This window comes from Chelonoidis abingdonii, chromosome 4, assembly GCF_003597395.2.
Source record: "Chelonoidis abingdonii isolate Lonesome George chromosome 4, CheloAbing_2.0, whole genome shotgun sequence".
In the NCBI taxonomy this organism is placed as follows: Eukaryota; Metazoa; Chordata; order Testudines; family Testudinidae; genus Chelonoidis; species Chelonoidis abingdonii.
Genome location: NC_133772.1, coordinates 41,975,047 through 41,999,311, shown reverse-complemented (window position 1 = coordinate 41,999,311; position 24,265 = coordinate 41,975,047). Strand labels below are relative to the sequence as shown.

At 48.4% G+C, this 24,265-nt stretch overlaps 1 protein-coding gene across 1 annotated transcript in view; it reads left to right on the top strand.

Moving 5' to 3' along the window:
• Positions 1–237: 237 nt before the first annotated feature.
• Positions 238–24,265, top strand: part of DUSP8 (dual specificity phosphatase 8) — an 86,377-nt gene continuing 62,349 nt past the window's right edge. Inside the window, exons 1-2 of the mRNA XM_032770753.1 lie at positions 238–559; positions 21,810–22,215. Coding sequence (XP_032626644.1) covers positions 21,985–22,215 — 231 coding nt within the window. The 5' untranslated portion in view covers positions 238–559; positions 21,810–21,984. The remainder of the gene's footprint in view (positions 560–21,809; positions 22,216–24,265) is intronic.

The following is a 24,265-nucleotide window of genomic DNA, read 5'->3' as shown; positions in this document are numbered from 1 at the left end:
CCCTTTTAAGCGCTTACAGCCTGGGAGGGAATAAGTAAAAGGGGAGGAACTAGACCATTATCCCTTTTAAACTGCAGCTCTGCCTGCCTGTCTCCCTTTAATCTGCACCCAAAGCTCCAGGATCAGAGGCTGACGTCACCCTGCCCCTGAGCCTCCCTCTCTGATTGGCTGGGGGTGACGTCAGGTGCTTTTTTTTCAAGGCATGACCTCATCCTCAGTTCATTTTTAGTTCTAAAGTGCAACCTTCTGTCTTCCTGGATCCCTTCGGCCCTGTTAATGCTTATCTGTGCCATCCACCCCCACCACCCCCTTTGTGCAGGGACATGCCTGCCCCTCACTTACTGGGCTAGTATTATGACTACATTTCAGTGTGGGTGCCTGTATGTGTTTGCAAGGGGCTAGAACTTGCATCATCAGCGCTGGCACCAGCCTTGCAGGGCTTCTCATTTGATCATCCTGTAATTGCGTTTAATTATCCTGACGAATGTGCAGAAATTTGCAATCAGCTGGAGAACCTCAGGAGCTCTGATTTCCACGGCTGCAGAGGAAACACGGGAGGGTAAGTGTTTATATTGTTGTAAGGGAAGAAGAAGGGGTGGCCTAGGATTTCTAATCATGCTTTGTATTTGAGTGACCCTGCAGATTTCTGCAATAGATCCTAAGGGCTGGTGCTGGGGAGAAAATTCTCATGTAGAGGTGTATTTTTTTATATAGATGCGTACTGCCTCTTCCTGATCCTGACACCAATTATATATAATGCAACACACACGCAGATATGCTGTGCGTTTGTATTCACATGCGGGGGTAGGATCAGGAAGATGCAGTAAGTGGTGCATGAATTGGTGATTACAAGGTATGCGTTGGAGGGAATGGTTGGGGAGATGTAATTGTGAGTGTGTCATTACCCAGAGTTGATAGACGTTTTAAAAAACATTTCTTATTTTGCAAAATGGACTGGAAACACCTTGCGCACGTACACAAAAACATAAAAACCAAATCTCGTGCTGGATGATGTCATGCAGGGAGCTGCTGACAGGGAACTGCATGCTTATTTAGATAGAAGTTTAAACAAAATCCTGATCATGCTTGGTGCAAATAAAATGACACGATCCTCCCGCGTGAACTAAAAGCGTGTGTGTGTGCGGGGGCGGCTGCAGAGTAGGGGAACATATGTTTGCGGTTTGCTATTCTAATGCCGTGGGGTTTTACAGAAGATCTGGGAAATAGCCGGGCTCCAATGTGGCTGGGCTTTGCAGGCAGTGTCTCACCAGTATTCTCCGTCCTGGGCTCGGGCTCAGCGTTTGGGAGGCTGCTGGTGTTAACAGCCCTGTGGTTTCCCAATGGGGTGTCGCCTTATGTCCTTTCCGTTCCAAGGAACCCAAGAAAACGGGCGTTTGCGCAGCAGGGGGGGTTTCGCGGTGCTTCCCTGCCATCGCTCGAAGGGAGCTGCTAGCGAACAAGGAGTTAAACTTGCCACTTAAAATGATTCCCCCGCATGAGCACGGATGGAGCATCAGCCTGCAACCAATGTGGTGTTTGTGCAGTGATTCAGCACGGAGAGCTGATGTTCCGAAGAGTTTAGATGAAAGATTCTCAGGTTGTGTGGTTTTTTGTTTTTTTTTTTGGCTTCTTGGTTAATAAATCCCTTTTAAAAAAATGAATGCTTTGTCAATACTTAAAAGCTGACGTCAGTGCTTCAGCCTATATTAGGGGAGATGCAGGGCTGTAATCTGTGGGTTTTGTTGTAAGGAAGGAGGTGCTGCAGCCCTGTTTTCTGTTTAAGGACGTTTGCATCTGCTGGGTGCAGATGATGATGCATGTTTATTATTTGTATTCCAGTAAGTGGGATCTTGGTCCCATTGTCCTAGGAGGTGTGAACGTACAGGACAAAAATAAGATGTTCCCTCTTACAATCAGAAATACACTGCAAAGTTGTCACCAGCGAAGAGGTTTCGGGCATGTAGCTGCAATGATGACTGAATGAGCTTTTGTTAAGCATATAAAACCAGTGAGGTCTAAGTTCAGAATGCTAAAGATTTTGATTGGCCATCTGATACACCTTTGCAGCTGAATAACAAGAGAGGTCACTGCTGGAATGAGTTTGTGTCAATTGACTTATTTAAACCATACTTACTTTCATATAAAGTAGAAGCCTTGGAGGCATGGCTGTCTACACATTAAAACAAACCCAGCCCATAAACTGAGTACCCAGTAGCTCCCACTTAAAAGCTTGGCCTTTTCAACTCCAGAAGGGGTTTGCTGTTACAGCTGTAGCCCTCCTAGTGCAGATGCAGCTTATACCAGAACAGGAGTTCTTTTGCTGGTATGGGTTATACTAGTAACCCTGAATAAAATAAGCTATACTAGTAAACTTAGACTGAAAGCCCTTTGGAGCAGTGACTGTCTTTTTTTGTGTGTGCTATGTTAGTACAGGCACTATATCAATACAAGTAACGGATAGGATTTTTTTTGTTTGTTTTTTTGCTAATGTAAGGTGCATGTACACTAGGGCTTTTGCTGGTGTGGTTATGCTGGTTGGTGGTGTGATTATTTTTTCACACCCCTGCAGATGTAATCTGTGTTGGTAAAACTGTCTAGTTTATACCTGGCTTCAGTCTACACCTAAATTTCGACCTGGAGTTAAATCAAGGTGGCTAATGTTTGTAAAGAGTAGGCTGGACACTTCACCAGATGTTTATTCTAAGACGCCAACACTGAACACTGGTAGGCTTCAACTTACTGCACTTATCACATCTGACCGGCTTGTCTACACTGACACTTTACAGCGCTGCAACTTTCTCACTCGGGGGTGTGAAAAACAGGGCTGGCGGGGAGTGTGTGTGTGGCAATTTGCCCTGGGCCCCATAGGGCCCCCCACAAGAATATAGTTTTCTATAGTATTGCAACTTTTTTTAATGAAAAGGGCCCCCGAAATTACTTTGCCCCAGGTCCCATGAATCCTCTGGGTGGTACTGGTGAAAAAACACCCCTCACAAGTTTCAGTGCTGTAAAGTGCCAATGTAGACAGTGCACCAGCGCTGGGAGCTATGCCTCTCGTGGAGGTGGGTGTTTTGCTATGCTGCGACTACACAAGCCACTAACATAGCTAGTGAAGATGTGCCCTTAGATTGCTTTGTTTTTGCTAGCCTGCTAACTAACTCTAGTCATCTCCTCTAACAGCATGCCTTTAAACCCTAGCCTACAAAAGGCCATAGATATGTACATAAGTAGCCAGATTTTTCAAAAGCACTCTGCAAAGGGAGCCGCTAGGTGCTGAGCACACTAGAAAATATGGCCCTTAATGTTTATTTACATAGCACTCAACAAAGGGTGCTAGGTACCCTGCAGGCAAATAATACTTGGCGCCTGTCTTGAAAGAGTTTATGATGTACCTTTGGACATCTCACACAGTTACTGATGATAAAATACAATAGGCGTTAGGGTGAGACTTCTTAGTCATCCATCTCCCTTATTGCCAAACTACCTCTCGGTAAATTGGAGAGTCCTAGATTTAAAAAAACAAACCAACACACCCCGGGAGACTGAACATATTCCTCCCCGCAAACTGAAGAAGCTTCTCTTGGTATGAGTGGGAAGGAGCGATGTTCCATCTCATTTTTCCCCCCACCTCCATCAATAGACTGATATACACATATGGAATGGTTATAGGGGGCACCCACTGGGTTTTTTAGAAGGCTGTTTGAGTCAGATCCTCAGCTGCTGTAAAGCTGGGTAGCACCATTGAAGTCTGGCTCCAAAAGTGGTGAGTGGGCTGTGCTAAGGTGCGTGCGATAAAGTAGCAGATGTGTAATGAACTAAAGATCCTGAATGAAACTTGGAAAAAGGCAATTGTATTCTGACTCTAGATGCCTTTGATTGATGACATCCACTCCTAGGGCACCTATCACTATTGTATTTGAACAGCTATTGGAAACTGAAACCTGTTGAGAAGGCAGAGGTGATTGAGGAAGGGAGCTAGTAAATAATGGGTTATGCTGATGGGGGGTGGGGCGGTGGTGGATAAAAATAGTCTAAAGTCTTCATAGATCTTTTATCCTGAGCTGTGGGTTCAATGGCAACTGTAAAAGGTGATAGCAGAAATCAACAGCAATGAGAAGTTCTCTCGCTTCCTTTCTGTTTAGCAAAATGCTGCACACAAAATGCCCAGGTGTAGTAGTGGCTTTGAAACTGCTGAGTGCAAAACCTTTGTAGTGATTGCCTTTAATATTGAGGTCCTGGCAGGGAAGAGTATGCATTGCTTGAAAACGCTTTTTGCATCCTAATGGCTGCTGGGTTTTAAAACTTGTTTTTCAAGCTCAGAATTTCTTCTAAGATGCACTTGTCACACCTGATGCTAAGTGGGAAGAGATGCCTGCCCTAATCAAGGGAGGGTGGGAATGGGAGGTGAACAGGCCAAGATAATTCATTTGATAAGAAGCTAAATTAGCTCTTCCTTAGAGATTTTCTCAGGCACGCCTGGGACGTGCCACGTATTTAGGAATGTGGTAGTAACTTGTCTCAGAACTGTGGTTTTTAATCTGTAGGTCACAGACCCATCGGGGTTCGCAGGCTATGTCTAAGATTTCCAAAGGGGCCCCTCCATTTGCAGTTTTTTAGGGGGCTGCAAATGAGAAAAGGTTGAAAACCACAGGCTTACAGAACACCTACTTTGCAAAAGACATTGTACCAAGGCACTGTGTGATAATATGATAACATCATGACTCTGTCCTAACACAGCTTGTTCCTCCATGGGTGGAGAGAGCTAGAGTTGCGGTTGGGTTGCATACCATAGTTGTAATATAGTGCAGTTCCATGCATGCAGGTGAGACCAGATGCTCAGGCACAATTGTACTGTAATAACAGACCACTCCAGCATAGTAAACATTAACATGCTAATGGTCACGGAAACTAGAATGCTTTTCTGAGTGCTCTTCTATAATGGCTTTGGCCTGTCCACATGCTCGAACCACATTAGACACTAGTTTGGCTGGAGTGCAATGAACCTATATTGAAACTGGCTTTTTTGTTTAAACATGGCTGGCAAAGCCATTATAGAGCGGGGGGTGGGGGGGTGGCATTATTGAGCAATGGCTGAAGCACACAGTTTTGCCACCAATTCTTTTATTTAATATACAATTTTACAAGGGCTGACAGCTTATCCCTTTCTGCTCCAGGAGCTGCGTATAGGAGTTCACCTCCTGTGGAAAGTGTTGCGAATGAGGGTTCTCAGGCTTTCAAACCTCGAAGCCTCATGTGGATGAGAGGGACATAAACCAAACATAAGGACTTGTCTACCTGGAGAAATTGATCAGCATGGGTATAGCAGAATAGGAACAACTTTCCTGCCTAGACAAGCCCTAAGAGGAGGAGAAGTCTGAACTAATGTGGGGCTCCCTTCTTTACCACATGTGAAGTTTTCTGCAGCCTCGCTTTCAAGATTTTGCATTTGTGAGTCACAATTGTCAAAAGTGGCCAGAGGCTTTATGTGCCCAACCTGAGATGCCTTGAAGGAGTCTGATATTTCAGAAAGTGTGAGTACTCATCCTTTCAAACTCGAGTCCTATGAAGGTACCCCCAGTTGGGACAGGGGGTGCAGAAGCTCTAGTCACTTTTGAAAATCTTGCCCCGTTATGTCGACAGTCTTACAAAAATAAACAGCAAGAGATGGTGTTCAGATTAAAATGAGGGCTGTGTGGCATTGGGTCTGAAATAAGTAACGTAGGCTTTATCTACCCTAGCACTTCTGTCGATCAGGGGTGTGGAGAAAAAACCACTCCCCCGACCGACATAAGTTACACCAACAAAAGCGCTGGTGTGGATAGTGCTATGTCAGCGGGAGAGCGTCTCTCGCTGGCACAGAGCTGCTATACAGGAGACCTTACAATGGTGCAGCAGCAACAGTACAGCTGTGCTACTGTAAGGTCCGTAGTGTAGCTGTAGTATATTAGTCACTGGGATGGTGCTGGAAGCATTTCCTTGACACGCTCTTTGTTTCCTGTTCCCACTCCCATTGCATGTCTTCTTTCAAGTGCTCCCTAGCACAAAATGCCCGGATGGTTCCTGTTCGCCAAGTCACCACCCTCTCCTCACTCACATCCTTGCTATGTATTCGCTTCCTCCAGGTTACCTACCAGGAGAAGTTTGGGTCATACCCCGCCCACACTTGCATGGCTATTAAAATGTGCACCTGCCTAACCTAGGGATGCTGGGCTCCGATTGTAACTCATCTTTTCTCACCTTAGTGTGTCTGTCTGTCTGTCCTCACTCATTGTCTCATCTAAAATAAACCTATCCATTCCTTGGGGCTGAGACCTTTTGTTCTTTTGGAACGCCTTTAGAGCACTTTGCGGTCCTGTAACAGTAATTGGCAGGAGGAATTCTCTCCATTTCCATGTAATGAGCTCAAGGGATTTACTTCCTGAGTTCTAAAAGTAAAAAGGAAGTTGTGGAAAGACTATAAACTCTCATATTAGGGCATAAGCCAATCTCCAGCTGGAGGTTTGAAGGCAGCTTTACTGTAGGAACAGATTATTCCACAATTGTCTGCTGCAGCATTTCTTCTGCCCTCCCTAGAAACATCTGGTCTTGGCCAGAGCCAGTGATAGGGTACTGGATTAGATAAACCACCGGTCTGATCCAGTAAGATCTACTGTAACTCTTGACATCTGCCCTCCTTCCCAGACTTGCCCCTGAGCCCTGTTGGTGACCTTACCACATATTTCCTGTTAGCCTCTGACTAGCAGTGTGAGTCATCTGGCTAGTAGGGTTGTGGTATGCCTACATACACTGTTTATAATAAATCTTAAAAAAACTAATTCTTTGAGGAATATTGCTGCAAAAAGTTAGCAAATTATATTTCAATTGAGGTTACAGAGGCTCTGGCAGAAAATATGGTGAAACTATACCAAGCTTTCAATCCGCTTATCCAAGTGCTTGTGGCCCCTGTGTCAAAGCGAGTGAAACAAAAATGCATGTAAGGCTGGGATTTCATAAGCTGCTCAACTCCCATTGACTTCCAAACCCTGTTAGATAGCGCTGACACTTCACAGCTGAAGTGAAGAGGGTCTATCAGTCTCCAGAGCAGTAAATAACCACTGGAAGCAACGTTAGTGGATGGGCTGGATTTGAGCAGCCCTTGTTTCTGAACACCTCATTAATATGACTTGTTTTCTTTGAGTTGTAGCTGGAGTATGTATTTATTCCGATGTCATCTGTCTTGGCCAGCAGCCGTCCTTGGAATACAGTTGTCCGCATGCTGAACCCTCAAGCTGTTGGGTCAAGAGATGGTTCAGAGATGGTGCCAGCACTGCTGACTTCAGGCCACTAAACTAATGCATGAAAATATGTACTCGAAAACCAAAAATACTTCGCTAGTTTTTCTTTATTCAACTTTCCCCACCCGGATTGTGAGGAGAGGGTTGCACTAACCTGGCTAATGTCTAGCAAAGTTCAGGCATGTGCTGTGGACTTGGTCTTGTTTCCATTGACTTCAGCGGGACCACCACTGAGTCCTATACAGTAGCCTCCCACAGCTCTGTCAGTCCACCTTGGCTGAAACCCAGAACTCTAGCACAATATCTCAGTACTGCCAAAATGGACTGAGTTCTTATTTACTTGTTGCCTGCTGTTCAGCATATGCTGTGCTGATCCTGGTGGAATGCAGCAGCACAGGCAAATGGTCAAAAGGAGCTTGAGACTCTGGTGTCGACCTGTTTAGGCCCAAGAAGTCTCCCACAAATTGTTATACATTTTTGGGTGGAAGGCAGGAAAAGGGCAGAATAACCACCGAATCCTAAGTTACACTGAATATCCCACAAAACTAATCTATCCATTTTAGATGTCTGCATCTGGTTGCAGATTTTGCAGAACCTCACTGGATGTACATTCTCACAAAGCAGTTGTGCTGTACCACTAAATATGGATGGTGGTGCATATTCTGTTCGCTCGCTAAACAATGACACTTGTAATTTCATGTCTCTTTGCAATACGTATCTTTTTATTTTGGCTGCCTGTTTTTTCTTTCTCAATTTCCATGTGTCTGGTGCCAGGGCAATCCTTTCCCAGGCAGTAATTGACACAAAGGTGGGCTTGAGCTATGGCTAAATCTGGAAGGACTCTGGTAGAGAAGTGGGAAGGAAAGAGAACTGATCTTATTGGGGAGGCAGCAATGGGTCCTAAAGGACAAAACTTCGTAAATACTTTTCATTACACCCGCTGAAGCACTGATGTTGGAAGTGGCCGGATCATGATGTAGAATCAGGTCACTCTTCTATTGCACGCTATGTTGTCTGCAACAATATGTCAATCATGTGTGCCTTGAAAAGTAAACACCCCCTGGAATTGGGAGGGGAGAATAGAGGTGTGTAGCCCCCTCCTTCTTTTGCAGGTAAACCGGATAATGAATGAAACACATTTTGCCAGCTATTCCACTACTGGCTTCTCAGGAGAGGGTCTGTGCTGGAAAGTGTGCAATATCCAGCCCTCTTTCAAAGGGGCAAACAATGAGATTTCTTAGGGTATGTCTATGCTATCCGCCCGATCGGCGGGCAGCGATCAATCCAGCAGGGATCGACTTATCCCATCTAGTCTAGACACGATAAATTGACCCCGAGCGCTCTCCCGTCAACTCCTGTACTCCAGCACCACGAGAGGCGCAAGCGGAGTTGATGGGGGAGCGTCAATCTAAGTACATTGACTTCAGCTATGTTACTCAAGTAGCTGAAATTGCGTAACTTGGATCGACATGCCCCGCCCCCAGTGTCGACCAGGGCTTATTCAGGAAAGAGAGCCAGCATGACAAGAGCAAGTCCTGACTGTGTGTGGCCACTGCCCATAAATTGGTCTGGGATGGACGGAGGGATGGAAGAGATGAGAAGTCACTTGGCTTGACCTCCATGATCTCAGAGTGACCAAACAAAACCACCCTATAATAAATCACAAGCCCTAAGCAAAAAGGTGAGAGTGGGATATCGCTGCATACCAGATGTTCCTCATCCTACCGAGTGTATTCTTCTAAATATAGGTGAGCCACTCAAAATCTAGGAGTGGTGGCTTCCTTTTGTGGTTCTGACAGGAGGGAAGAGCATCCATTGACAAGTACTAGATTGTTCCCCAGCATTGGAGTAAACTTTCTTTTGGTCTACAAGGATTTGGGCAGGGTGTAAACAGAGCCAAACTTCTTACATGTAACTAGGTTTGTGGATCTGCAGTCCCTTGGAAGATTACTGTAGCATCTTTTTTTGGAGTTGAATTTAATTTCTGGATTTTAGGATACCTGGAAATGGAGGGCCAGATCCTCAGATGATATAAAATGGTGAAACTCCCTGGACTTCTGTGCTGACTTACACTAGCACAGAACCCAAGCTGGAGTCCATTCATATGCCATGGTTTGCAATGGGTGTCATTAGAAACTGTGTAAGACCTTTCAGGGAGCAAGGTTGTTAAACTGTTGTTTCTGCTAAACAGTGGATTCAATTTTTTATCTTTTTCCTCATAAATGTGAGGAACTAATGCCGCCGTACAGTGCATGTGGGCTATAAGTATCATTGCACCACAGCCTTAACCTGCTGCACTCCGCTCTGTTTTTTCCAGTCCCCAGGTTCACCAGTCACTCACTCATTCTCAATAGCTCTAATTTAGACAACATACATTTGGGACTTGGTTGAGACCCACAAACTCATTTCACCTGTAATTGTTCTTTAGTGGTGAAATGCTGAGGCACTTACTCACCTACATCACCCAACCCTGAAGAGGTTCCATCTTTGACTCCTGCAGCTCAGACTTGTGCATCATTACCTCTCGTACATAAACCTTGTGAGGGATATTCTTAGGAACAGCTATGAACAGAACATTGTGCTCTTCTTTTCCCAGGAGGCTGAACATTTATCCGGTGTACGTTTAGGGTGTTCAGGGCCCCCGACAAAGGGAGATAGCCCAGTCCCACCACAATACGTCAAACCATTCCCACTGTGAAATGATGATCAAGCCACTGAAACCCTCCAAGATCAACCCTGATATCGCCACCTCTGGTAACATGTGGGTACTCAAAGGAGATGCAGGGGGCTTGTTAAATATCAAGCATTGGGGAGCCAGTATAGCAGAAGTGAGCAGGTGTAAGTCTGAATTATCTTTGTCCCTCACAGTGATATATACAGGCACAGGACAAATACTGCAGTGTAGCCCATTCCCTTACCCCAGCTAAGGTGTGTAGCTAGTGGGTTGGAGTAGGAAGTGCTTTCATTTCTGAGACATGGGACTTGACTGTTCTGAGTGTGGGGAGAGTCTTGTGTTAGAAAATGTAACTAGCACAGTGTTTTAGGAAGCTTTGCCCTTAGTGTGGGCAAGGACAATTGTGGTTAAAACATGGTCCTGGCAACCCCCTAGGGTCTCCACTGTCACATGTTTTAAACATGAGTGTCCTGGTCACACGAAGGCCTTTTCTCATTCTAGAAGTGCAAGATCATTGCTTTCTTTTATGGCCACACATGGCAGGGGCATGTTATCTAGGCCCCTACTAAACACCCTGTTCTCCCTGCAGCGCCTGATCCCATACCCTTCTGATTTCAATGTGTACTCCACATTGGCCACTAAGGGGCACACATGGAAAATGTTCTTATAGCCTGACTGGAGAGGGATCATCCTCTTCCTCTCATTGCTCTCCTTGTCTGCTCAGTGGTATCTCAAGATTTTAACAGTGTGCAGCTCAGCTGATTTTTGAGGTGCTTGAGGCACATCTGAGATAGTCCATAAAAACTCCAGTCTCAGATCGAAAGCCTGTGCCTATGCAAGTATGTGGCCAGAGTTTTTGACAGGCCTCTGTGCTGCCACTTCTTTGTGGTGCTTGATGCACTATTATCACATTGAGCAGATTAGAACTCCTTAGTGCACGTGTAACGGTTCTGCCCCTCTGAGTTGGCAGCAACAAGGGCCGGGTTCAGTATCCAGGGGTTCCGTTTCAATAACACAATGCAAAACTGGCTCGAGCCCCCACCCAGTGACCTGGGACAATTACATACCACCCCCACCCCCAGGCGCCTCTAGAAGGCAATACTTTCCCACTCGCAAGCACGGAGTCTGAGTCTAGCAAAATCCTTTTAATAAAGGAGGGAAACAATGCAGCATCACATTGGAGAAACACCACAAACAGGATTATAACACAAACCATAAGCAAAAACCCACCTCCAAGTACGTTTGGCAATGTCCTTTCCCCCTTAGGGTCTTAAGTCCAATCACCCCAAAGTCCAACAACCCGAAAGTCTCTGGTCAGTGCCACCCCAGAGTTCAAAAGTTTATCTGCAGAGTTTTACCCCCCAGCCTGGGTGGAAATGGGGGGGGGCACACACAGGGAAAGGGGGGGGCACACACAGGTTGTTAGGGGGAACCTTAGATGGGCACCATGGAGTTCTGCTGCAGCCTTCACCACGACCAGCTCCACTCACCAGCTGACCTTTGAGCCACTCCAGCTGTCCCCACAAACTGTTCCATGGGCTGCTCCAACATGCTGCAGACTGCTCTGCTCTGCCAGCTGCTTAGCGATAGATCTTCAGGCTCCCCCACTAGTTAACACAGCACTCAGTGTTCTCAGCTCAGTAAGCTTAGCTCTTTTGGTGATTTCAGCTTGTAGTAGGGAAGCCCTGGTGCTGGTGCACCATTGGCCCAACACGAATTGAGCTCAGAAGCCTCTAGATGGATTCCTAATGGAATCAAAATTAGCTCTGCTCTTCAACAATGGAGAGAGGAGGATGTGCGATTGGTGTTCCAAGCCCTCAAAAGGGCCCATACCATCAGGTACACACACCAGCCCCCAACCTCTCTCGTTTCAATGGGTTTTGGCACCCATGTCCCTTGTCTAGCAAGTGCTACTTAATTGATGTTGAGACATCTCTGTCATAAAGCAGTCTCCTAGTTCCTCATTCACATAATCAGGGTGACAACACTTTATTCCTCCTGCCCAATAGCAAAGAATTTTGGGATCCCAGAGCTGTCAAAATAACCATCCCAGGCTGCCGTGGGCTGTGCTAGGTGGGGTGGGTGTGCCGCTGCACATACCTAAAATTCCTTTCCACACTCCCCATAATTCACCACCAGATGTCAGGGTAGAGCTCATCCTGACTCTGCTTGTACATGTAACATCCGATGACCAGAAATACCCTTGTGCCTTTGGACTTAAGGGTTCAATGAGACTCTTACAGAAAACCCAACGTCCAAGAATTCTGTTGTGTGTATCTTGGTGCACAATTCAAACTTTAGAAGTACAGATCTAGATGGACCTGATCCATTTGCAGCAGAGAGTGGCATATTTAAAACACAGGAGGCTTCTGTTTCCCATTATGCATCCCTGCCAGCATTAAAACACCAGAAAGAAATCATTATAAGACTTGGGGGTGGGAATTAAACTATAAAGCAAGAAGAAATGCAGCAGCCTGGGGAAACAGGAGAGGGGAAACGATCCAGCAAGCAGCTGGGCCTGTGTATGTTCAAGGGGTGTACCGACTGCCACTGAGCTGCCGTGCTGGGCCAAAAATGGAAGCTCCCCTTCCAGACTTCTTAAGGTGAGATTTGTTTGCACAGATGGTGTGCTTCAGTGCTCTCACAAGTTGTAGTGCTTGGCCTTGGTGACGATCTTAAGGTGAGGGTGGTCAGGCAGTACAAAGGACCAAGTGAAAGATAGTCTCAAGTGAGAGAGAGCGTGGTGGTTTCTCCTTTCTGTATTGGTTCCTGTGCTCGTCTGTCTGTCTGTCTTTCCTGGGAGAATCCTGTCCAAGGTTAGAAAGGGCATTGGACTGTGAGACATGGCTTCTTTTCTCAGATCTCTCTCTGATCTGCTGTGTGACCGTGGGCAGGTCGCCTTACCCTCACCCTTTGTCTGATCTGATCTATTTAGATTGTAAGCTCTTGCTGTATATATTGTACAGTGCTTAGCACTATGAGGCCCTGAGCTGGGCTGGGGTCTCTAGGTCCTACTGTAGTACCTACCTATCCCTGTATGAGGATTTGCTCTGTTGTAGTTATCCAAATGCTTGAGGTGGAAAGACAATTTCCTGCCATCAGGCTTTTTTTGAGGGATCCATCCCTTACGCAACCTAGATGCAAGTCATTTTATCTTGTTGGGAAAGTAAAATATCATTTGTGGGTTTTTAATGGCCATTTGTTTTCATTACCCACCTTTCCCTTGAAGAGGCTAAGTCGATTTTTGTGCCTGAGCTGACAGATCTTGGTGACAATGTTTCAAGGTTCTGCTAACGAGGATCCTCACCCAGGATATGTTAACTACAGGGAATTTCCCCTCAGAAGGGGAGAGTCATTTAAGTGATGCTGAATCTCCTTTTTAAAGGGCATCCCAAGTTGACTGCTGACAAATCGCCAAGGGCCATCCTAGCAGTGGTACTTGATGCTTCCTCCTCCCATCACCACCCCATAGTCCTAACATGCCCCATGCTGGCTGGGTGTTTGGGTGTCGTTCTCAGAAGCCACAGCTGCCATTTAACCTGGGTTGTACGTGTTAGCCTCAGTGGCAAAAAGGGGAATTGCAGATAGACAAAGGCGGTAGACTGATGTCTGACAAAGGGGGTGGAAGCAGCCTGTAGTCCTCTCTCTGAGTTCAAATCTGAGTCAGGGCATTCCTCTACCCGCCCGTGCACCCCCCCCCCCGACCCAAGCAGATTGTGAGGCGGTTGGAGTCACCCAGGCAGTGCCAGTGCAGTTAAGACAGGGCCAAGGCTTCTGCTGCTTGCTAGGTGTCTTTACTGCAGAGAAACCCAGTTAATGTCTCCACAGGGCTTGAGACGCAGCAGTTGCCTGGCAGCTACGTGGTTGCTGTGGAAACCAGAGGTGCTAACTTGTTAATGAGCCCCATGTCTCTGATTGCTGCTGCAAAATACTAATAATTAGTAATAGTCCCATGATTTCGGGATCCCTCAGGTAGTGTGAGCTGGCAGAGGGGGTTTGCTAAGTGCCCAAGTACTAGGAGGGATGTGTGGGGGAGCAGGAAGGGGGGGAATCCTTGGCAACGGTGCCAGAATTTACATCTTAATAAGCACCTGGAGAGCTCTGAAGCTTAAACGCTCCTGCCAGTGTTTCAGGCCATAAGCTGACAGTTACTTTCTCAGCAGTCCTTCCCACAGATAATCTCCTGCCGTCCCTGATGGCTGAGCCAAGAATTACTGACAAGTTCTGTAAACACCTGCCCTCTGCGCACCTTGAGAGGCTGCGTAGCCCATTGGGTGGGCATGGCACTGGTCAGAGGGTAAAAAGACCTGAGTTCTGTCACTGGGTGATAGGCAAATCACTTCAGCTCTTGGTTCTTCAGTTTTCCCAACAGGGATATAATGATGCTTTTCTCTCATTGTAAAGCACTTTGAGGTCATGGATGAAAAGAGCTAGGGGGTATTCTCCTTGCTCCTTTGCTTCCTTGTGTCCAGATATGCTCTGACCGTGTTTGAAACTATTTGCTCCATCACTTGTTTTCTGTCTAGTCCACCCAATGCAGGACTGTCGCCTATAGTATATTCTCCAGTATTTTCTCCAGCACTACATCCAGGCTGGAGTTATCACCTGTTGCCTCTTCTGCCTGAGCTGACAGCTTTAAAGTCATGTCCAATGTTTAGGCTTGATCCTGCCCCTATCAAAGTCAATGTGAGTTTTGCTTTTGATGGTTGGACCCATGGTAGTCAAGTCTCTGGCATTTCAATATGGTTCTGCGGCAAGGGAGATCTCTGGTAGAAGGCAGAAAGAAGCGTGTGGATGAGCCCTTTCCATAGATGGCCCTTCTGCTTGCTACTGGCTGGGAAGAGGGAAGAGAAAATAGAGGGAGAAACACGAGCTAGTTGTTGGCCTGGCGAGGGTATAGTTAACCTTCTTTCGGATTGTTTCCCTTTCCCTGAGCCTTGGCTGCTTCCATCTGTATTTAGGACTTACGGGAACAACAAAGGGGAGCAGAAAACACCAGGGAAGGGAGCAGGAGTGGATGAGGAAAGCAGCAACAAAAGGGCCAGAAACAGGCTGGGTCATGAACAATGTTGAACCCGCTACTTCTTGCAGTGCAGTTGATTTGCCAAAGGTAGCAAGAGCGGCAGTTCTGAGTTAGACCAGTGTACTAAAGGGAAGAGCCATCATGGAGGCACAAGTGCTAGCGCAAAGCAATTTGGTGACCTGAAACTGGCTGCCTGGGGTTAACGGTTGCTACTCAGTACATCTGCAGAGGTTCCCTCGTTAACATCCCCCAGTGTGAGACCCTCTGCAGGAGCCAGCTCAGCACCCTTCCTATGCACATGTCCCCAGTAGGAGGCCTAGTGCAGGGAGCATTCTGATGCAGCCAGCAGGAGTGAAGTATTGAGGGCAGGAGCAGCCAGGACATTGCTATACCAAGTGGGTTTTTTTTTTTTTCGTGCTGCTGCAATGGCCCATTGGTGTCTAATTGCAGCCAGGGTGCAAGATAGGATGGACCTGAGAGGCTGAGCTCTGTCTCTGCAACAGCACAGGGATGAATTCAGGCTCTGTTCTTCTCCAGAGGTTCCTATGTGCTTGCCGAGCATGCCAAAACAGGTGCGCATCTAGAGCGCATGAACCTTTGCATGGCTTCTCTAAGTGTGTAGTACTGTGTGTGTGAAATGGGTGCTATGCTATATTATACGCAGGGGGGTGTGAGATGTTGATTACTCCAATTGTGGGGAAATAATCTGATTTGGATGTTGGTGTGGAGGCCAATACTGTTTGAATGCAGCTGCCCATGCATTGCCCCTCCTCAGGGACATGCCTGAGGGCCTTTTATGGGAAGGGAAAAGGATGAGGACAGATGGCTGCCTGTTGGCCAGAGATCCTCACCCAACATGTTCTCTGGCATTCTTCAAGCTTTCCCACAGCTCTCATCTTGAGGCTTCCTGGCTAGGTGTCTCCACCAAGAAACCACCTGTAATTTGTGAAAGGTGTTCTCTGGGGGGGTCCTGCACCAGCAGCAGGAAAAAGAAGTAGTCTGAGTCCTAAAGTAGTGAGGGGATATGAGGGCAGATGGGGGAGTTGGAGACCTGAATGGGCAGCCGAAAACCCTGGGCCTGATTTCCATTTTTTCCCACCAGATATAGCCGCTTGTGCACCTCAGCAAATGAGCACCCAGGGCTCAGGGCAGCACAATTCAGGCCCAAGGAGCTGAGTGTTTCCAAGTTACTCTATAGAAATGTTTGGCCCCACTTTGGGCTTGCATTGCAGGGCATGCTCTACTGTGTGTAGTTAAACCCTTGGTGCTCACCCCTGCGCGATTCCACTGATGCGTATTTCAATTGAGTCACATGCCAGGGACGAGTCTGCCCCACTGTCTTGAGATGGGGGTTGCGTGGGGAGTGTAAGGCACACATGAAGCTGTCTTTTTGTCCCTGAGCGGCAGCATGGCGCCGCCTGCTTTGCTGTTCCCATTCAGCTAAACCTGTGGCCCATCTCCTCATTACAGGCACTTCAGGGAGAGGTGGGATTAAAGGATTATGGTAATGTTCTTCAGGAGTGCTCAAAACGATTAAGGCAGCTTTAATAGAGTGATAAGAGAGGGACACAGCTTTGTTTCTGAAACCCCAATTTAGGTTTCAGGTTAACCTTTTCCCCTCCTTTGGACTTGTGGTCTCCTGTCATGATGGTGAGGTAATGGGAGACCTCTCTGGACCTTGCTCAGCAGCATCCACCAGCCATTCCTGCTCCTTTACTTTGACCCAGTTGGCAAGAAGGAAGAAGAGACTTTCCTTATTTCTCCTCTCCTGGTATCTCTCCAGTTAACTTCGTGTTAAAGTTCGTTTGTACTCTTAAGAGAGACTGTAAAACACAGCACTGCAGGGTTTCCTGCTCAGTGTCTTTCAGTAACTGTAGAACAAATATCCTTGGTTTACAAGTAAAAATGTTTCTCTTCTTGCTGCCAGCCCGCCAAGCCAAGCCCAGCCTGTGATGTGAGGAGTCAAGCTGGGCTCTCTTGGCCTTGCCTCCACTAGCTTTCCCTGCATGCTTCTCTCACAATTTCCTGCGGTTGCTGTCCCCACTGGACGGTGTAGCTCCACTGGCTTTGTCAAGGTTGAGAGCAATAACATAGAGCAAATAGCAGCCATTGGTGTTTTTACCACCGTGTCACCGAGACACACTCTCACTGTGGCTGCACAGCGTAGTGGTAAAAGCACTGACCGCCCCTTCTGCTACTTCCTGGTGGACAGGGCAGGGCAGGGCAGGGCAGGAACTCTGTTTTGTGTGGACAGTGCCTAGCATGATGGGGCCTTGATTGCTGATCAGGGTTCCTAGGTGTTTCTGTAATGTTAATAACTAGTGCCAGGAGCTTATGTCTGTGCTAGCACTACTGCTGCTGTTACCATCTGTACAGCTGAACCAGGGTGGGAAGCTTGTAGGGGAGATTAGTGAAGGGATGCAGCATTTTCTGGTTCCTGCATCACCAGCAATAAAGATTCTGCAAATGGAACTTAGTGTGATGTTCCAGCAGTATCAGACTTTAGCTTACTCTCCCATAGCAATGCCGGCACTGCAGGGCTATCCGCAATAAAATAAAATAAAGCTGTCAAAATTTGCTGTAGTCCTATGAAGTCAGCAGACGTGATTCTGAATTCATATGGGAAGCAGACCTACTTCTGCATAGTCTTTCTCCAGAGCAGAACCTCACTTGAAAGAGGATGCAGCCCTGATGCCTGCCTGAGTGGATAGCTTCCTGGTGTTCGTTTCTGTGGGGAGACAGGGAATATGTGATCAGAGATCATGCCAGCATCTCTGTTTGGCACCTTGTTGGCACAACCAGGCATAATTCAATTTTTTATATTTCTTAGCACCCAGAGGCTACAGCTGAGATTGTGACCTCGTTGTGCTGGGCACCCTACAAACACGTAGTGAGAGAGTCCTTGCCCCAAAGAGCTTACAGTCAAAGACAAAGGGTGGGGGGCAGGAGGAGGCATGGAGAGGTGAGATGACTTGCCCCAGGTCAAACAGCAGGTCAGAGGTGGAACCCTCCTGAGTCCCATGTCCCATGTCCCAGTGTAGTGCTACCTTATCCAATAGACCCTTCTGCCTCCCATGATGCTGAGTGGGTGGGAGTGCCCTAGAATAAACAACTCTCTAGGTGTCAAGGGATGGTGAATTGTCTGGACTGAGCTTCTGGGCTGTCCTTGCAGCCTTTGTTTTGGAAGAGCTAGAGTGTGAGGAGAGCACACCACCTGTGTACACCAAGTCCTCTCTGGGGCAGTGGGGGTTATTGGTTGGGACTGGCTGCCTTTCCCTGCGTCATGTTCCCCGCCGTCTCTAGCTTTGTCCATCTAAACGCTTGCTCGCCTCTCAGAACTGACCACACACAACCTCTTCCAAACTGGCTTTTCTTGGAGCAATTAGGAGATAAAGGGGGTGTTATCTTCCCCAGGCCCCTCTGATTGTGTTTGAAAACCCCAAAGCTACCCCTTCTTCGCAGTCTGGAGAGTGAGAGGAATGGATCCTATTATCTCCTTGGATAATAAGCTATCTTTCTCTCCCTTTCTCGTCTCTGGTGGACACCTTTCCATCCCACTCCAGTGTTTCATACCTATCCCTCCGTCTGAACCTTACCTCCACCTCTTTGTCTGTCTCTCTCTTCCAATTCCTATTTTTCCTGGCTGGCGTTTGAGGAATCAGGTGGGGAATTGGCAGCTTGTATTCCTTGATGGATAAGGGAGAGGGGATAGGAGCAGAGAGAGGAAGAGAAACCTAGCAAAAGCTGGCTAATTTGCATCCTTTCCGATTGCCCATGCTCTATAGCCCAAGTGCAGCGGGGGGTCTCCAGCGAGGCTGTTACTGCATAATGAGGTGTGTCATATCACAGCAGGAGCCAGCCTTCCCTCCTCCCGCTCCCCCAGGCCTCTTAATTAGAACTGTTTCAATTTTTGAAACCCTCCCTAGAAGGAAAAAAATTCGAGTATGTGAATAGCTGTGGTGGGGAGGGATTGTGAGCTGTCCATGGGAAGGGGTAGCTGAGCTCTGATTGGAATCCTTGTGCTGAGATATAAAGCGATGCCAGTGCACAGTGGTACAGGGGACAATTGCACAAAGCTGTGAGAAGCTTTCTGTGCTGTAAGGGGGCCATAATCATCATTTCCTGATGGGTTTTAAGCTAAATTTAATATGGCGATGGGTGGCTGGGTGTGTTTCTGGGTATGTGGTTTTTCTGGTGTATCGTTTCTGTTGTGTCCCTAGACTGGGAGCATGAATCTTGGTACTGGAGGTTTGGGGGTATAGATCCTAGTGATCCTAGTGCTTTGGGGTGTGGATCTTTCTGTGCCCAGAAGAGGGAGTTTATTATTTTAGGTATCAGAGGAGTAGCCGTGTTAGTCTGGATCTGTGAAAGCAGCAGAGAATCCTGTGGCACCTTATAGACTAACAGAGGTTTTGGAGCGTGAGCTTTCGTGGGTGAATACCCACTTCGTCAGACGCAGGGTTGCTCATCAGCGGGGTTAAAAGAAGTCTTCAGATGCTGGGGAAAAAACACCCATATTCTGAGGATTTAGGTCTTTCTGGATGTTTGCTGTGTTCTCTAGAATCACTTACTTTTTAAAGAGTGGGATTTCTCTCTCGCTCCCCCTGGTTGAGGAAGGGCCTTCACCATATAAATAGATATGGTATTGAGCCTTTGTCCTGTCTGCTGAGATGGAAAGCTCCTTGGGGCAGAGATGCTCTCTCACCGTATGTTTTTAGTACAGTGCCTCGCATGATGGGGCCCTGTTTTCGCTTGGGACCACTGGATGCTGCAGCTAACATGATACAAATAAACAATAAAGACTGAAATAGTAGCAGCAGTGGAAGAGTGATTTTTTTCCCCCTCCTTTTGGCTTTGAGTGGGAGTTGACATCAAAGCTGGTTATTACTGTTAAAATGAGAGCAGAGTTAACTATTTCACATACTTCTCTTTGTGTGTCTGGACTCATGTACCAGTTGTCATTTGAAAGGTTCTTCTATAGGAATAATGCTATGCATGGGGAAAATGTGAATAGTCTGATGTTCTGTGGATTTCCAGCTTGGGGGTGGGAGTTGGGGGAACAGCAATGTAGGGACATAACAACCCTAGCTATGCCCTTTCTGAATTGCTACATGCAGGGGAGAGGAGAAGAGGGATCAGAATATGGAAACGGCTGAGAACAACCAGCATCCTTTGAGTGACTGAGATACCTGTTACTGTCTTTGCGACAAATCCTGGCTCCAAGAAAGTCAGTGGACCTGACATTGCCCTGAACTGGCCCCACTAGAAGTGATGTTCACTTTTCCCAGCTCAGACACATTGGGCTGCCCTGGTATGGCCTGTGGGTTTTCTATACAATGTGATCTGCACTGTAATAACCTGGTTACTATTTCTGAATGGCTCTCCTTGTGTCCTACAGTGATGCAGGGCATTAAAACTGAAGAGGCCTGAACCTTTCCCCTGTGCCTGCCAGGCAGACATCCTGCAGATGTGAGCAGATTGCTCCCAGGTGCTGAGTTTTGGGCTTTGTAGAGCACTTAGCAGTTCTACGAAGCTTCCATGGAGGATCTCTGAGCACGTCACTAACACTAATGAGTCCCTCTCAAAGACACCCCTGGGGGAGAGTGAAGTAGTATTCCCATTTCACAAACTGAAACACAGAGCAGCTAAGTGACCTGCCCAATGTTACACAGCATATCAGAGCCGGGAATAATGTTCAGAGTCCAATATTTTTCAGAAGCTGCTAGCGATTTGTGGGTGCACAAAGTTTAGACACCTGAAAGGACCCCATTTTTCAGCAGGTATTGAGCACCCACTCTCTGAAAAGGCCCCTTTTCAGGCACCTAGAATAGCTAATCAGTCTGGCACAAGTGCTGAGTTCAAACCCCCTTGATCTCCCGAGTTAACTTTTGTGTTAAAGTTTGCTGGGCTGCTGCTTCTTCCAACCCTGGGGCCCAGGGCTTAGGTAATGCAAAAGCTGCTCATGCTGTGTGCTGGCCTTCGGCTTATGCTGGCTGGTCACTGCAGGGGTGCTCCTGATGAGAGCTAGGCTGCTGGACTGAATAACTTCATTTCCTTGGAGGAAGGGAGAGCACTTGCCATGAACCCAGCACCCCCTTGCAGCCAGCAACAGGGTGTGGACGAGGGGGTCATGAGCTGGGCTTTACCGGTCCATGTCCCTCTAACTTCTTTGTTAATCTCACGGTGGTCGGGGCCCCATGGCTCCTGCCCTTCACACTGGCCCTGCCTCTGACAATGTGCTTCAGTGAGCTGGGTCAGGTGGGACCACCTCCAGGCTAGCAGTGATCGGGAGAACGGAAAGATTCTGGTTACAGAGTTTAATGAAACTGCCCCCAATATGCTGAATCCTGCTCCTTTGAGCTGCCTCCTTCTATACCCTGGACTGGGTTTCTGGGGTGGCGGGGGGAGGGATTGAGGTGGAAGTTCTGTGTGTTTGTGAGGGGAGAAGCTGTTGTGTGGTGGTAGGGCAGGCTGTGAGAGGGAACAGGCCCTGTGGAGGGATACACTCAGGTAGCGAGGGAGTGCCGCAGGTATTGCAGAGACCTAAAAGACCAGCACTCTTGGCTCCATTCTGCAGTCTCCATTTTCACCTTTCTGCCCAGTTGGCTGATCTGACAGGTGAATGTACCTTGACATTCCATGTAGAAAGTAGCACAGTCCATGCCAGTTTCTCTCCGTGGCTATCCTGGTGTAAATCAAGAGTAACCCCATTGGACTCAGCTGTTGGCCCATGTGGCCAAGATAGGATTTGGCTCTTGGAAACTTGTTTCCAGGCGAATTCTCAGGGCTGCTTATGCTGTCTTAACACCTGACTCTGGGTTTTCTCTTTCCTCAACAGGTTCGGCATGATGACTTGGCATCCTGGGCTTTAGCGGCGTGGCAAGATCAGGACAGGTGCTGCCTTGCTCGCGCTGTATCCCACTCCCTCTCTCCTCTGGGAGATCTGTGCTGGCTTCCCTGCCCCTGGCCTTCCCTCCCTTCCTCCCAGTCACTACGGAGGGGACGGGCCCGTTATGGCCGGGGACAGACTCCCACGCAAAGTGATGGATGCTAAGAAGCTGGCCAACCTCCTGAGGAACGGGGCCGAGGGCACCTTGGTCATTGACAGCCGCTCCTTCGTGGAGTATAACTCCTGGCACGTCCTCAGCTCCGTCAACATCTGCTGCTCCAAGCTGGTCAAGAGGCGGCTTCAGCAGGACAAAGTCTGCATCATGGAGCTCATCCAGCCAGCCTCCAAGACGAAGGTACTCAATCTGGCCCTTGCCTGCCTTTCCACTAGGGCCCCCCACCTAGCAGATAGGGACCTGGCCTGAGAGGGCACGTGACTGTCATGGAGCAACAGGATGGAAGTGCCTGCTGCTGGCTCGCTCTTCTGCTGCTCATTCCAGTCCCTTAGAGGGGAACTCAGCCACTGCCCTCTGGCCCTGCCATCTCACAGAGGCAGAGCAGTCATCCCCCCGCAACTCGCTATGTCCATGGCCCACAGAGGTGTCGCCTATTAATGTGGCAAGGAGGGGGGTTGAGCCGTTAAAGGAGGCTGCCCTTTTGTGATGCTCTACTGTCCCTCACCTGAGGCTGCCACCGGAGAGACTAATGGGTGTGTCGGCCTTGGGCAAGGGGCATTGCATTGGCAAACAAGCCCCACAGCCCTCTAGTAGCTAGTACTTAATCCCCACTAAAAACTCCTCCCTCTCCTCTTCAGGGACCCATATTCCTCCTCCCTTGGGGCTCCAGTGCTCCTATCCAGTGGCATTGCTTTTTCTTCACGTATTCCCCTTGTTGGGCTCAGCCCCGGAGTTTGGATCAGGCTCTGATCGCCCCCAGCTGTGTGGGTTCAGGTCCGACTCGATTTAAAATGGCACTGGTGCCCTGATGGCTGCTTCAGTGCTGGCAGGAGCAAGTCCTACCAGGGTGGACTTTGCCGTTAGGCTCGGAAGCACTGCTGTACGGGATCTCTGTTCATCTCCTCACTCCCCTGCAGCCAGTCAACTGGCTGCTGCACTTACCTTTTGTAAGCTCTCTTTGTTACACGACTCTAGTTTCTCGCACACTGAATGGTGCAAGCATCATTTGTTTCTCTTAGCTCCTTGCCTGATGGAACGGTCCCTGCAAAAGCAGCTGTGCAAAACCCACCTGCTAGCGGCTGTCCCTTTGGGAGTCCAGGGGCTAAGGGGGGGATAATCCTTTCAAATGGGATTTGTGTCAATGAGAGCTAATTGCGTGCAGGGTGAATGGCGGGGCTGGGCTGCTGATGAGGTGCCATACCAGTCTTCCGCTCCTTTTGTGTGCCCTGCATTGGGCTAAGGGGCAGGAGGGAGCCTCACCTCTGCCCACAGAAAGGTCGTCCCTACCATGCTGGCCCTATTGGTGGGGTTTGGTGCTGACCTTGCCCCTTCCACCCTCAGAGGTATTCTGGGGCGTGGGGAAAATCCAAACCGATTGGGTCCCATTTGTTACCCGTTTACCCCAGTACTAATATGCCCATTTCTAAAGGGGGTGCCCAGGGCCTGAGATCCGTGGGGTCTCCCGGCTGCTGCTAGCTGTGTCGGTGCTTCACGGGATCGGCCCCGGCTCCTTGCTCTGCCAGGCGTGGGGTTTGTTGGCCTGGAACCTCCAAGGCAGACAGGCAGTGTTCACGCTGATGCAGCTCCTTGTGGCGGGTAATGTGCCAGAGGCCCGCCTAAGGGTGCATCCTCCTGCAGGGTGGCCCTGGCATTGGCTTAAATCAACATGCAGCTAGAAACCTGTCCACACTGGGGGCACGTGATACCCTAGCAGCAGCAACTGTTCAACCACCCGGTGCCTCCCCTGTTCTCTCGCCCCTGTCTACGGGGCTGTTCCCTCCATGCTTTGCATTAACCCAGGTGGATGCTGGGCCATTTAACAATAAGCTCTCTCCCGAGGCCTCTCCATTTGTGGCTTGCTCTCTGCAGTTGCTCCTGCTTTTACTGTTCATTCTTCTCCTTTCTCTGTCTTCTTCCCCCCGCCCCCATTTTATGGCAAAGTGAGGGTAATTCAGGCGATTAATCAAATGCTAGGCCCAGCTGGAGCCATCTGTGGCATCCTCACACCCCCTCCCCATGCACGCGCGCACACGGGTTTCCTGATTGGCTGCCGGTGACATCACCCTGCCTGGATCAAGGAGGTTTGCACTGCGGGGTGGGTTGGGGAGCCTTGCCTCCAGTCTGCGTTACTGATGCTTCAGGCCGGGGGATTGGAGGGGATTGCAGAGAATTCCTCCTGCAGGGATTTAGCTGTTCTTAAATCCGCTAGTGAATAAGGCCGAATAAGCAG